Source organism: Molossus molossus, unplaced genomic scaffold (genome assembly GCF_014108415.1).
Source record: "Molossus molossus isolate mMolMol1 unplaced genomic scaffold, mMolMol1.p scaffold_m16_p_7, whole genome shotgun sequence".
NCBI lineage: Eukaryota > Metazoa > Chordata > Mammalia > Chiroptera > Molossidae > Molossus > Molossus molossus.
In genome coordinates, this window is record NW_023425401.1 from 38,781,863 (window position 1) to 38,796,631 (window position 14,769).

Below are 14,769 nucleotides of genomic sequence, written 5' to 3' on the forward strand. Positions count from 1 at the left end.
CATTTTTAGAACACCCTGCCATAGAATTGTGCTCCTTGTTCAAAAACTAGTGTTTTTACTTTGCTTTAAGCTATGTTATCTAAGTAAAAGCACCACTTCATGCTTAAGAGTTCCATGTAGAGTTCCCAGATTTCACTAATTTCTTCTATTGTCCTTCCTGATTATTTGTAAAGAGTGAAATGCACTGCAAAATTTTTACAGATGATTCACTCTATTTAGAATTCCAGAAGAGATCCTGTTTCTTTTCAGTAAGTTAGCAATTTCCCTTTCAATCTACAAAGTAACTACTATGCCCAAAGTAATACATAGGGCCATCAATCTTTTTTGCCTATACATTATACTCCTACCAAAAAAACTCTCCAAAGGAATATTTTAGCATCTTTCAATGAATGTCTCATTTCCTAAAACATTCCAACTATTTATTTCCTCTATCAGTTTATTTTATTAAGCAATTATAAAGCATGCAGAATTTGAAATGGTGTTATACACTTTACGATCCTGGAGCAAGAATTTAGCATCAAAGTTTAAGACACATATATAATATCTTAACCCCACCCACAGTATTATAAGACTCACAAACATTAAATACACTTAAATTAATTTGGCAACCAAGTGCTAAGTCATAAAGTCTAGAAATAATTCCAGGCATAAAAGGCAAAATCATAATATTCAAATATATGATTCACAGAGCAGCGATCTTTTTTTCACAGCAAGCTTAGCTTTGATATATTTAAAATTAAAAGAAAATATTCAAAACAGCAATCATATTACCAATTTATTTTAACAGCTGCTTTTATCAAAGCATGGCAGTAACCTTTTTCTTTGACTACCAAACATGACATAAAGCTCACCATTTAAAATACGGTAAAATGCTACGTATAGTTTCTTAAGCCATATGAGAGCAAGACTGAAAAACCCTAGGGTTTTTATATAGATTTAACGTTACTTGTTTAGTTTTGTTTTGCTTGGATTTCTGGTCTGATTAATTAAACAAGTGGTTCTGAGCTTATGGCATTTTGAATCAGAGTAATCAAAGAACAAAGGATACTATTTTTTAACATTCAAGAAAGAAGGAAGAAGTAATCAAACCTGCTGCAAAATAATGAAATGTTCTGACTAATGGAATAATGTGTGATGGAACAGGTAGAAATCTGAAAATGCGACAGAAAAGCAGACCTCTTCTTAGAACTAGATGCTGAGTTTGTGCTGACTCCAGGAGGAATGTCGCTATAAAAAGAGTCGCCATCTCCAGGCTTTTTTACATAATCTCCCTGGGGTAACTGTCTAAGGCATAATAAACATTTCAGAGTCAGAAAACAAGACACACACATGAACACAGACATATACAAATATTATTTTAGGAAAAAAAGGGGTAGGGATAATGATCTACATGAATCAAATCTATAACAACACGTAGGATTATTAATAAATATGACAAGTTAAAGGTCATTGTAGAGCTCAGAAATGCAATCGCTGAAGCCTTTACAGTCTGAATGAATAAAGCTTTGCTTCAGGGGAAAAATATGGAAAGATGAAGTTTTTCATTGTACTTCATTGTTCTTAGAGATGATAACTGCAGCTCTGTCTTTAAAAAAAAAAAAAAATGGTGCCAAAGGAGCCATGGTGGGACAGGCAGTCCTTGCCCAGATGAGGCATCGTTTTATTCACCGTGGTGAATAAACTATTCATGATTTCTTAATATTATATAATGTAACCTTGATTGATCTTTAAAAAAATGATGTATTTCTAAGCTATGTTCTATAATTTAATCCAAATACATTCTTATTAGAGTTCTCTGTTCAATTTGGAACTTCCTTGTTCATTTAACAAAAAGTATAAAGAAACCGGAAAAGACTCAGAGAAGAGTCAATAATGTCATTCTATAACTGCACAGTAGAATATGTAAAAGAAGATCATTTAGCAAGGGGAAGAAAGGGTTGAAAAAAATAACTGAATCTTGATGAGACTATTGGAGGGTATTTATAGGTAGCTGGTGGGTGACCTCAGTTCTCTGTCTCCGCTGTAGGAGTTCAGCAGGGGAAATCTGCACTGTGACTGACTCTACTCACTGTTATTGAATTAACTAAGATGAAAAGATTCTTATTTCTTCCTCTGAAGGAACAGGGTAAAAACTTTAGATCAGACCACCTAGTCAGCCCTAACTTCCCCAGCAGCCCATCTGATCATTTGCCAATGCATGGCCCCCAAGCAGCCAACTGAATCAAAAACTGGATTCCGATCCATTCAGTACTCTTGGAGGAGGAATCGTGAACTAGTGCTGGATGGGGAATTTCAGATAGAGCTGGACTGAAAAAGGTCTCCAACAAATCTGCTAACTCCGTTTCCCAGTTGGTTTTTCCTTAGTTACCATGCTAGTCATGATTACTTGCTGATGCTAAAATTCTACCCAAAATATGCCACTTTCACATGTGTGCTTCCTTGTACCAATTACATTGTTTTAAATGTTTAAAATACTTGGCCATTCACTCTTCTAAAGTACTGAATATCCTCCCTCATATTATTTCAATCCTATATATGTATTCACATATCTCTACAAAACTAAAGCTTTTCCAAATGATATAAAGCACTATTAATCTATTAATAAAAATTCTATTAATTTGTGTAGTTAAACCTACTCCTCCCCTTTAAAAAAAAGAATTTCTCATTACATTTATAAGACTAATTTTACCTATAATTCTTTGATACATAATCCTTCAATATATATATATATTTTGTTGTTGTTGTTGTTATGTGCCCCTAGCAGGAACCAAACCCGGGACTCTCTGGTCCACAGGCCGACGCTCAACTGCTGAGCCAAACTGGCCAGGGCCTTCAAAATATTTTAACCCTTTAAGTTTTAACCTTTTAAGTGACTTCAGCTCATAATTGTAATCTTTCTTTTTTTCCCAGTACATTACAAAACATTAATTTTTTTAAAAAAAAGAATACAAGCCCCCATATTTATAGTGTTAATAGTATAGGACAAATAATATATCTTCTTATGCAAGAGATCTTAATCTCTGCAATTATATTTTCTTTCTTGCCTCTCATCAGTAAAATAGTCTATCAATGCTTAGAAAATGCTCTCAATAAAATCAAAGCTCCCTATGTTGCCTCAGGAAGAAAACTTCCTTTTGTATCACAGTAATAGTAATAAAAGAATGCCAGAGAACATCCCATCAACATCACATTTCCAGTAATAATCTTTATGGTTAACAACTCATGTTTGTCACTATCACCTTTAATGATAAACTTTCTATGCTGATGAGATGTACATCACTAAATTCAAATTAAATAAAGACAAGGTCCAATTACACTTGACCTTTCCCATTAATTAATTCCCCCAAATTACCTTCTCTTTACATGTTTCTGGTATTTACCAAGGCCTCACTTAGCTGACAGCACAGGATTAAATGGACTTCCTCTCACAATGGCTGGGATCCAGTGGTTCTATTTTTTTTTTTTTTAACTAAGCACATTTTACCATTCCTTCAGTAATTTCTGTATAGTGTATAATGACCTTTTACACACTGTATAAACATCTTAAATGCTAAACATATCATAAACTGTGGTTTTCAGAGGTTTGGAAGGGAGTTTAAGTTCAATGAATTTCTGAGCATCTTGTTTTTATCATCCCAGGAAGCTTTGATTCTTAGCTATCTCTGTTGTGAAGTCTCTAAAATACAGAAACTATTTTGCATTAAAATTCTATGAGTAATACATGTAACTTTCTTCACACAGTAAATGCACAAAAATGTTAATGATTATTAATTTTGTTAAAGATCTTAAGAGTAATGTTTAACATCATTCATGCTCTATAAACTTACCCCTTTTCAATATCCATTACATATTATAACAAACCTATTTCTTCTTGTTTAACTTTTAGTGAAGATAGAGAATATCAGGTCCCCGCGATCAAGAAAATAACATTTCATCATTTGTTAAAAAAGACTATAAATGACCAACTAAATGATCTATTTAAATTTTTTTTAACATTGGATTAATTTTTCTAGTCTTTATGGCTTTCTTCCTAAATTTTGGTGGTTTCATAGAATTTTGGAATGTAGCAGTGATTATCACAGTAGGTGGCCTGACCAGGGCTAAGTTTTATAATGGGAAAATTACATCATATTTCCCATATTACATGTACATATCTTAGACATGTGCATGAATTTTTAAAATAAGTAATGACCAAAAGAAAATAAAAGCTTATTTAACTAAATCCTTTTTACTCAAAAATGATCTTGTTATGAGAGAAGTCTGATTTTTCCTAAAATGGTCTGGTGAGCCATAATATTTAATTTAATAATTCTTGCACATTCAAAATGAGAATATAATGAAAAAAAATTTAATTAAGTCTTAACCTTAATTATGAAGGAAGCATTTCTCCAGTGCTTCGTCGGTTTCTGGGCTGTCTGTTATTGAAATGATTACTGTTTTAAGAAATATTGTGTAATGTATACCAAGTCACACTGACAGATGCATGACTATCACTGAAATAATAATATAGAAACAAACTAAGAAAGGTTTGAAAAAAAAGAGGGAGGTTCACAAGCAGAAAATAAAGTGGCTAAAACAGGTGAGAGAGAAAAGAAATAGGGATGGGGACTTCTGCTTAAGGTATAGATCGATCAGGAGATTATGATCTAATTGTTTACTCTAGTTCCCCTTAATCATAATAATGTGTGTTTGTTTCAGACAAAGAAAGAATATTTAAGCTGAATATAGGTGTCTTATAAATCCAAGTTCAATTAATGTTTTCTTATTCTATTGCTTTTTGAAAATCTGCTTGAAAACTGAAACTCAGACTTAAAATGCTTGTTATAAAGTATATAACTGCTAAGACCTAAGGCAATTAGGTTCAAATATAAACAATAGCATCAACTGAAAAAATTCTGGCGGTTTCTTCCCTGAAGATTTTAAAGAAAAGGACCAATAGCCACCCTTCTAACCACATGGTGCATAAGAATTCTCCATGGCTCCTAGGTTCCATGGTTCTGCCCTTCACAATATGACTCTGGCAGATTCAAAGTGATGATTCACTTATGGACTTCTGCCTCCACTCTGCTCCAGAATGGAGCTTCTATATTTCATTAAACAGTTTGTAAACAGAAAGAAGAAGAAGAAAAAAAATGGGTTTGCTTCTTATCTTTCCATCAGACCTGCAATGAACTCTATCACACATTCCTTCACGTAATGAAAACCCCGAAGACACATTCTCCAGAGGGAAAACAGACCAGGTTAAAAGGTATCTTCACAGAATTACTTGCCTGACCTTCCAATAATTTGGAAGTCATGCCCAGTTTGGCACTTCTGAGACATTACATCATTAGTATGATACCTATTTAATATGGTCTTACATTTAGCATCGAAGCAAACCCTTATGTTCATCATTTCTCTCACCAGCTTAGCTGGGGAGTGCAGGCCAAACTTATGATGATGCTGCTGCCTTCCCCTCTGAGAACCACATCCGCCTCTTTCAGTTGAAGATCAGAGAAACGCAGTCTCCAGAGACCACATACTAATAACGTCCCTTACTGTGATGTCTGGTTCCTTGTCACTTGGTCCTCTTTACCATGGAACCTCAAAAAAAACCTAATTTAAAGGCAAGGACAACTCAAAATTCTTATTTCTACTTCCTGGCATTCTTTGAAATCGGGCCCATCTTTATTTGTATATCTGCAGATATGTTTACAAGGTTATAAATTTCTGAATGCGTGTTTTTGTCTGTTGGCCTTACTATCTTCTCTATAACCACTTAACATATATTCTCAAAAAGGAAAATTCTTCAGAAGATATTTATACACTCACGACTTCCTGATCGATAGTCTATTCTGCTACTCTTCCATTTTGAGAAATATTGTACAAGCTCAAGATTCATTAGCTGTGGACAAGGGCAAAGTGTTAAAACAAATCAAAATATATAAAATAAATATCTGCTTGAGATGTGACAATTCTCAAAATATAGACTAGATCCTGAAAGAGTAACCTGCCTGATGAAATGATGACTCAGTAATACCAGGAGACATGAAATTATATTAGGTACATAAAGGAGAGTCTTCATGTAAAAATTTCCTTAACTATGCCTATGTATATATTGAGCTAGGATAAGATTGGTGCACAGCTTTACATATTAATCTTTCTTTCTTTGTAATGTAGACAGTTCATTTATTCTGGATAGTATCCCTGGTGAGGACACAGAGCACTGTTTCAGTTTTGCTTATGTGACATATTTGTGACATTTTACTTGCCCTTTTACATAGTCAGCAATATTAAATTACATTATAGCCCTAGCTCCTATGAAAATGCAGCTGAATCATCTGTTTCTTATCTATTAGCCCAATTCTATTTTCCCCTGAAGAAAGCCACCAAACTTAAGTCTCTGACGTGACCGATCAACTTCTGCCCAACAGAAAGCTCTTCTCAAGACACAGGATTCTAGAACACGATGCAAAGACATCCAGTTGGTTTAAATGTTAATTTATCAAACTATTGAAATTTAATTTAATTCTGCCTCCATATTACTTTTGCCATTAATAGTAAGTTAATTACCCCAGGGCAAGATCAATATTTTTTAAAACCTATGCTGACTGATCAGGATCTCAGTTGGTACCCTGTGGGCACTATTTATTTATAGAGACTCTGTAGATACTTAGGGCTAAAGCTTATAGGAATTTTAAATTACAACGAGGAAGGAAAGATAAGGTCAAGTTTACAATTTTCATTTGTGAAAAAATGAAAGCTGCAGTTGGGGCCTGAAAAAGTCTCACTGTGTTTATTACATCTTATTTCTAATCTGCCACGGATTTAATAAAACAGTAGGAAAAGCTAAGTAAGCAGTAATCTGCAAATAGATCTTGAGTATAAAACTAGTACGCTATGATGTACAAGACCTGGTCTGGACTATCCATTTCCAGGATATTTTAGATTATTTTGTTTCAATAGCTAATAGCATTAGTATTTTTTTAAATGAAAAGTAAAGGGTATACTCCAATATGTACAAATTTCAATTTATTAAAAATAGGCAATTCTTGTAAAACTGCAGAAATGCTTTGTATCCCTTTTTATGTTATAGATGAAACACAGGTTTTAAGGTTATGATGAATGGGATGCCTGACTTTATGGGCTTTTCTTATTCAGAAAAAGTACATTAGACAATCAGCTTCCAATGATGCAAAGTATTTCTTTAACGACCTATGCAATTACCTAATCAATACAAAAAAATATTTTCGTATGCAGAGATGAAACAGGCTCATCAAGTGCCAGGACATTCTCCCAACCACAACACTGTGCCAATAGAAACTGTATCACTTATGAGTGGAGGTTACTGATAGAACAACAGTAACAAATAAAAAATGAATCCCCTCAGAAGGCAATACAAGTATCAAAAACATGAAGGAAAGCTAATTAACTAATGTAAACAACGGTGACACCTTAACGTAGAAGAAGTATGTTTTACAAGGAAAAAAATCAATTTCCCTGTATATTACTATAGAAGTAACATAAATAAGAAGTTCTATTAATTGTAGCATTGTTGGATGAAAAAAACATTAAAAATAAATGACAGATATTTTTAAATTAATACATTCCACAGCACCACTATTAAAATGATCATTTTTAAGGTCATGAAAAATCAAGATTAGTTTATGAGCACTACAGCATAAAAAAGTAAACTTGATTTATAATTACATGTATGAACTCCAAAGATGCTAATAGGATTTAAAACTTTTAGTGATATGTTCATATTATTCTTATCACATACCTCTGTTCTCGATAGTTTCTTTTCATGGACAAGTAGAGGGGGGAAAAAAAAGAATTAGTTACCTACAAGAGTACATTAAGAGAGAGCATCAGACATAAAAGCTGTAGCATTCATTGAAAGGTCTCCACTGTAGAATTCTGCATAGCAGAATTAGAATAAGGAATCCAAAGTCATACAAACACAAATTTCACTTATCTTTAGAAGTGACACCAAAGGGTTAATGACAATTTTTTCAAATAACTATTTTTTTAAGCATAAAATCTTCAGCTATTAAAGAGTAACTTTTCTCAATACTGACTGCATCATATTAACTATTTTGCAATGTTCTAAAGTCAACCCTGTTTCAAATATAGTAAAACCCCAAAATAGTGGACTAATTGGGGCAAGAGAGGTGTCCAAACACAAATGTTAAAAAATTGACAAATTAGTTAGTTTACGTGTTTTTACTTATGTAGTCACATTTGTGAAATTAAAATTATGTATAAAAAGTTTAATTTCACAGAAAAGTTTTCTGTATGTATCACAGTAATTTTAAATATATATTAAATAGGTGTAGTAAATGCGTGCATACACCTCGAGTGAACAGACGCACACAGCGGGAGCGTGGCTTAGTGCGCGTGGTAACACCGCGGGCCGGCATTAGAACTGCTGCAGAAAGTCACGACTGGAGACAACAGAACCAGTTACCAATTACCGTGTGTGATGTGGTATGACCACAGGCTAATGATTTGAGGAACACTGTTTACAAGCAGAAACTCTTGGATTTAAATATGTAGACTATAGTTGTAGATGTCTAATATTTATTTACGTTGGCGAAATTACTAGTGTCTTTTCCAACATATAGCCTATTCACTAAAATTTGTTAAAAATAACAGTGAATTCATAATAAAAAAACCTACTTTTAATTTAATTATAAGCATTAATATAATTATAAGCATTAATAATTATAATTTAATTATAAGCAAATCTTGGTTAAAAGCATTTTAAAATTAACAGGGTATTAATGTTCATATATGACATGTCCTGGAAATGTCCATTAAATCGCGGGTTTACTGTACAGGTTTTCAGATATGTATACTGCTTTAAATAATGAAAGAAAGTAGTCAAGTTACTTATATAAATTAACTGTTTTCAAAAATAAAAATGATAATTCATTCCTTTTTAGACACAATATATATCCCAAACTAAAACTATTCCTGAGAATTTAAAATAGGAGAACAGAAAGGGACACTAGAACATTTTATTTCATCGTGTGTGATAAATTAGAGTGAGTTAATTCACAGCTGTTATGGACCTCCTAAGTTATTACTATTCACAAGCTTCACATGAGAAATGCTTTGTTCAAAGTTTAGTCTCCTGTTTTTTATTTGGCCATATACTAAAATATAAAATTTAAAATAAACCAATCTTAAAAATGTGTTCTCGGGGGTGTGGTAGCGAGACACCAGCAACTTTTAACTTGTAACTCAAGAGTTAATTTTTGACTTTCTATGATGACCTAATTAAGTTAACGTTTTGAAGAAAAGTTAGAAAAGTCAAGCAATTGAACAGTGGGCTCATTCCTCCAAGATCAAGATAATGTTTCTATATGGATTTTGTTAGGAGCATCTTTACCTAGGGATCTAGTCCGTGCACCCAGTAAGTATCTCGTTTAATAATGAGCTAATGAGGTTAAAAGTGCCAGTTAGCTCCTTGTTATCTTTCATTCCCGAGAAGATGGGAAGAAGTACAAGCCCTGAATCTTTCTATTTAATACACTTTACTTTTTATTCTCTCAGTCTGATTACCTGAGGGTTCTCCTAGTCTCCAATAAGTATTCCTTATTTCCTACTCTGTCATTCCCAAACTCACTCCAAGGCTTGGAGAAGGGGTAGAAAGTTTAATTTGAAAGATTAATGAGAAAATGACTTCTCAGGTCCTAAATCCATTTTTGAATTTGAAATAAAATATGTGAGCCCTGGCCAGTTTGGCTCAGCGATTAGAGTGTCCTAAGGGTCTTGGGTTCATTCTCATTCAAGGGCATGTTCCTGGGTTGCAGGTAAATCCCTGACCCCAGTCCAGTCCATGCAGAAGGCAACCAATTGATGTGACGCTCTCACATCAATATCTGTCTGTCTGTCTGTCTGTCTCTCTCTCCCCTTCCCTTCCACTCTATCTAAAAATCAATGGAAAAATATCCTCAGGGAGGATTAACAAAAAACAAAAACAATATGTGAAACATCAGATTAATGAAATTAATTTCTGTTTTAACATTTTCTACATTCTCATTCTATTTTAAACATATTCTGAATAAGTTTAGTAACATTAACTTTATTCATTTAGGCTCAAATTATTTATGAAGAGGATACTGCAGTACAGACAAGTTTTGTCTTTTTCCTTAATCTGAAAAGCACATATATTTAGAAAAGAAAAGAAAAACAATGACATTTCAAAAAATTTAATAAAGATAAGAAATGATACACAGAAAGAAGTATTTTTAATTTTAATCATTAAAACAAATGAGCACAGGTCATTTAGTAGTAGGAGTAAAGGTTTAGGCTTCGTACTTTCTGAAAGGTCATTTTTTCCAAGATTATAAAAAATGAAATATTAACTTGCATCAATAGGTGGCAGAAAACCACACAATACAGCACTAACAATTTCACTTTCCCCTTTCCCATGAAAATGAAATCACTGAGCTACTTCAAAACAACAATGCTACGTAAGTCTTGCATCAGGCAAGTCATGGATATTGTGTAGCTATGAGATGGGGCTAATTCACCTGAGGTGTGAGGGGAGATCAAACAATAGATATACAGAAATAGATATCCTTTCAGACTATAATTTTATGACTCCAAATGTTATGCTAAAATCAGCCTGTGCAAATATAAGTATACAACATACCTAATGACCTGCACATCAACGAGGCCCAGCGGTATTAAGTATCTATGAGTTGGTACAGAGCAAGGTCCACATTTAATCAGGGCAAACCGTGACTATTATGCTGTGCTCTCCTCGCTAGGTTATGCTAACCCTTCCTGTGCTGTCTGTGCTATTTGTTAATAATGCCTCCCTCAATGTCCTTCTGTACTTCGATGCTTGCAGCATACAAACTACTCTCTCTTTTCAGTCAAAGAAACTCTTTCCAGAGTTCTGACCTCACCACAAGCAACAGCCACATACACTTTTAATGGTATTCCCTTTGATTCAATTGGTTTACTAAGATTATGTCATGTGATCATCATAATAGCAAAAAAATTACACAGTGACTAGTCTATTGAAAGCTTTGGAGTACTGTAATTCTAAAGTCTGAAATAGTCTAATTCCCAAGTCTTTTAGTGAACTAAGTTTGGTCTATGAGGGGGAAAAAAAATGCTATAAAATAAGGAAATGCCCAGAATGCCTAGCAAAAATTACAGGACTTCCAAATGCTAGGGCTGGGAGCTGGAATCTCATCAGAATCAGCAGCACTATGATTTTTAAGTTGAAATATTAAAGAGAAGATAAGGTTCACGTTGTTCAAGTTTTAATTTATTAAAATTAAGTAAGTTACTTGAATACTAAGGCCATTTTTTCACATCATAAGATTGAGGTAGTTAAGTAAATTGAACATGTTAAATATATAAATAAGTTTGGAATGTTTGAAGTCATTTGCTTAGCTAAATTCTTAAAGGGATTAAATTTTCAAAAGTTATATGGCATAACATTTAAAAATGTATAAATAGAACCAAAAAATTGTAATGTGAACTTCGAAGCTTAAGAAAGAATTAGGCTCTTAGAAGTGGTACCTTAAAGTTGAATTTCAATTTTAACCAACATCTCTGAACAGTCTTTTCTTCACACAAAACACCCACATATTTAACAAATAGTGCCTACTTCACACCGGTTAGGAAGATAAAGAGGTTTTGCTCTCAGCCTGAGGCATGGCCATCACAAGCGCTTGGTAGCAGGTCTGTGGCTGCTGTTCTTATTGCTAAGACTGTTATTATTACAGCTCTACTTGGCTCTCTCACCTAGATTTCTGGGTATGGGTTTAAGTCAAGAGAGAACCTATGTCACTAAAGAGTAAACCAACACAACCTCTGCATAAGACACAATTTAGATAGATTTTACTTCACATAATGGTTTTAAGACAATATTCTGTACTCTCAGTACAGATGGGAGTTATCTCAAAATGTAAAAAAACAAACAAACAAACAAACAAAAAAAACACGATAAATTATCATTATCTCTCATCATGCCAAGAACAATCATTAATTAAATGTTGAGCCAGACTGATTTTTCATTGCAGGTATATTTAACCAAAGACACAAAACTTTAAAAACATGTTAAAATATATTTTGATAGTAAAAATACTGAGATATTTCACTTACTTATAACCCCATGCAGTTATTCCTAATATGAGGGCCAGCACTAAAATGGTGCCAGCAATTATGCCTATTATAATATTGGTACCAGCAACACCTGAAGGGGAAAAAAGAAACAACAAAGATCAGTGTATGCAATTGAAATTGCGATATAAAATTCTTTCATGAACTTTATTTTCCAGATTTATAAATCTTACACCAACAATATTATTTAAAGGTATTTTTAAGTGGGTATTTTTTAAAGGGAAGAAAAATCAACCATCACTTAGCAACATGCATCAACTGTTTTTATTTAAATACTTCTTTGTGTATGATCCAATTCTTGTCCAAGTGCATTTTGTGCAAATGTATTTTCCATAATTTTTTTCTGGAAAATATGTTGAGATCATTAAACTATAAAAAAAGAAGAAGAAAGATAAAGGAAAAAAGGAAGGGGCAATACTATGTTGACATAGCACCTATTAGGGAAGAACTTTTAGAAATCCATGCTCCTTTTGACCCTAACCTCTTCCTCAGAAATTCCAGGAATGTTGTTGTTCGTATCACTCCATCCTAACAACTAACACAAGGTCCTTATTGCTCTCGGTTGTGTGTACAATATTCTGTCTTTTAAAGTAAATATAAGTTTCTTGGAGAAAACATGTCTACAGAATCATATAATCAGTGCTCAGGTGGCGGAGATGATAAATGCCCTGGGCTTACAGTTCCCGGTCTTGGCAACGATGGCCATGGCATCTGAAAGAGAAAGTCCGGTGAGCTGAGACTGGTACTGCTGAGGCCTGAGAGCCAGGCGGCATCCGATTGGCGTAGATAGGGCCAGGGCAGGGCTGAAGCTCAGGACTCGGTAATGACACTGTGTGTCAGCATCCTTTGGCAGGCAGGCTGAGATGTAATTCTCAAGGGGATCATGGCAGAGAGAGTGGCCTAGTGAGTTGAAGGCTTGGTCAACAAGGCCAAGTCAAGGCCCAAGAGCAGAAAAGGCAGATCAGAGGGCGGGCTCTGACACCAGGAGACCTGTTTTGCTGATAATGATTTATATCACGTGTTTAAGTCACCAGCTCTGTTTCACCTAGAGCAGCTCAGATCTCCCCTGGTCTGCTGCATTCCTGAGGTACTCTTCTAGACATCAAAGGCCAGTAATCAGAATTGGAGCAGATTCCAATTCCCCACGACCACAGTGGTAGCCTCTCTGTCTTGGGATCCCTCCATAGTCAGGTTGGACAGCAAGACGAGGTCATCTGAGGAGACTGGCAGACTCCACCTGCCTAGGTCCTCTGTGGGGTGTGCTGATGCCATGTTTTTCTCCCCTTCCTTTTCTTCTAGGGATTTAGAGGCAGCAATAAACTTGGATGCTAGCCCTGATTATTTCTAAGTAACGGTGTGAATTTTGACATATAACTTAAATCCATGGACCTGAATAACCTCATCTCTGCATTAACTGCTGGAAAAAGCTCCAGAATACCATTGCTAAGACTAAGGATACCAAACTCTTAACTATTCTGTGACTTTCTTTATTAAAGTCACATTGGCTAAGATTTTTAACCTGCCTGGATGATCAGAATGAACATACTCCTTGTTTCTCATCCTTTGGAGGTGAATGGTCTTCAGGATTTGAGCATTATTTAATGCAAAATAATTCAAAAGGGGACATTAACCTCCAAGGTCTGTGTTCTTTCAACTATGTGCATTTAATCTCTACTTGTCTATTTGGGCCAATCCAGCTTTTAGAACTGCACCTGTTATTTCTGACCCATGCCTGTAAACCCCAGCCAGGCACCCTGGCCGAGGTTACTACTTCTAGAACTACATACAGTTCAGGCTGTAGAACTGAGGTTGAATTCAAATGAGATTCTATAATAAAAAATATAAAGTCAACAAAAATTTAAAAAATCAATTCTTATATTTCTTATTTATGCAGTCCCAAAATATAAAATTCTCCCTTTAAATCAAGTAGTTAAGAAGTATGACTACTTTCTTAATTTAAAAGAAATGCTAGGGTTTGTTATCAGCCCCAAACAAGTACAGTACAATATTTTAAAACAAATCTCAATAGGACAAGAAAACACTAAATCAGTTGACTAAGTTATATCCAATATTACCTATCATTACAATTTAATGATCAGTTTCATGTGTACCCAGTTGCATATTGTAATTCATTATTATGTGGATTTAATTTATATTTCAATTCTAAAAATAACCCAAGTGAAAGTATATGAAGGGTAGTTTTCTCCTTCCTTAGGTATAAAGGCTACATAATGATACCAAATTAAGTACCCACCATTGCCAGATAGAGTTATGACAGTCTTGTCGTCGTCAGGGAAGTAAGTACTACAGTCTGCACCCGTCCAGTGTCTGTCACACACACACTTCAGCTCGTTACTGCAAACCTGAAATCCAAAACCAACCTAGAGTAAGTCAACTCTCTGGTGCAGAGGCATGAAAAATAAGCATTAATTTCTAATTATTATATACCTAGAATTTGATGGTACTGAAAAATTATTGGTACTTTCTTCCTAATGCTAATTACTTATATTTTACCCAAGTACCTAAAACATATTTTTAAGAGATCAATGGTTGGTCCAAAGGGAATCATAAATTTTAGAGGAATACATTTATATGTCTAAAAAAATAAAAATAAAAAAATCAATGAAGTTATTATTT

At 34.2% G+C, this 14,769-nt stretch overlaps 1 protein-coding gene across 5 annotated transcripts in view; it reads right to left on the bottom strand.

The window, feature by feature from the left end:
• Positions 1-14,769, bottom strand: part of ADAM22 (ADAM metallopeptidase domain 22) — a 239,128-nt gene that overhangs the window by 20,368 nt on the left and 203,991 nt on the right. For 2 of the 5 annotated variants that reach the window (XM_036246468.1, XM_036246467.1), the window contains exons 24-27: positions 14,387-14,495; positions 12,115-12,205; positions 7,763-7,780; positions 1,090-1,284 (exon numbers count right to left, since the gene is read on the bottom strand). In XM_036246468.1, coding sequence (XP_036102361.1) covers positions 1,090-1,284; positions 7,763-7,780; positions 12,115-12,205; positions 14,387-14,495 — 413 coding nt within the window. The remainder of the gene's footprint in view (positions 1-1,089; positions 1,285-7,762; positions 7,781-12,114; positions 12,206-14,386; positions 14,496-14,769) is intronic. The other 3 variants (XM_036246471.1, XM_036246469.1, XM_036246470.1) reach the window with 2 other exon arrangements.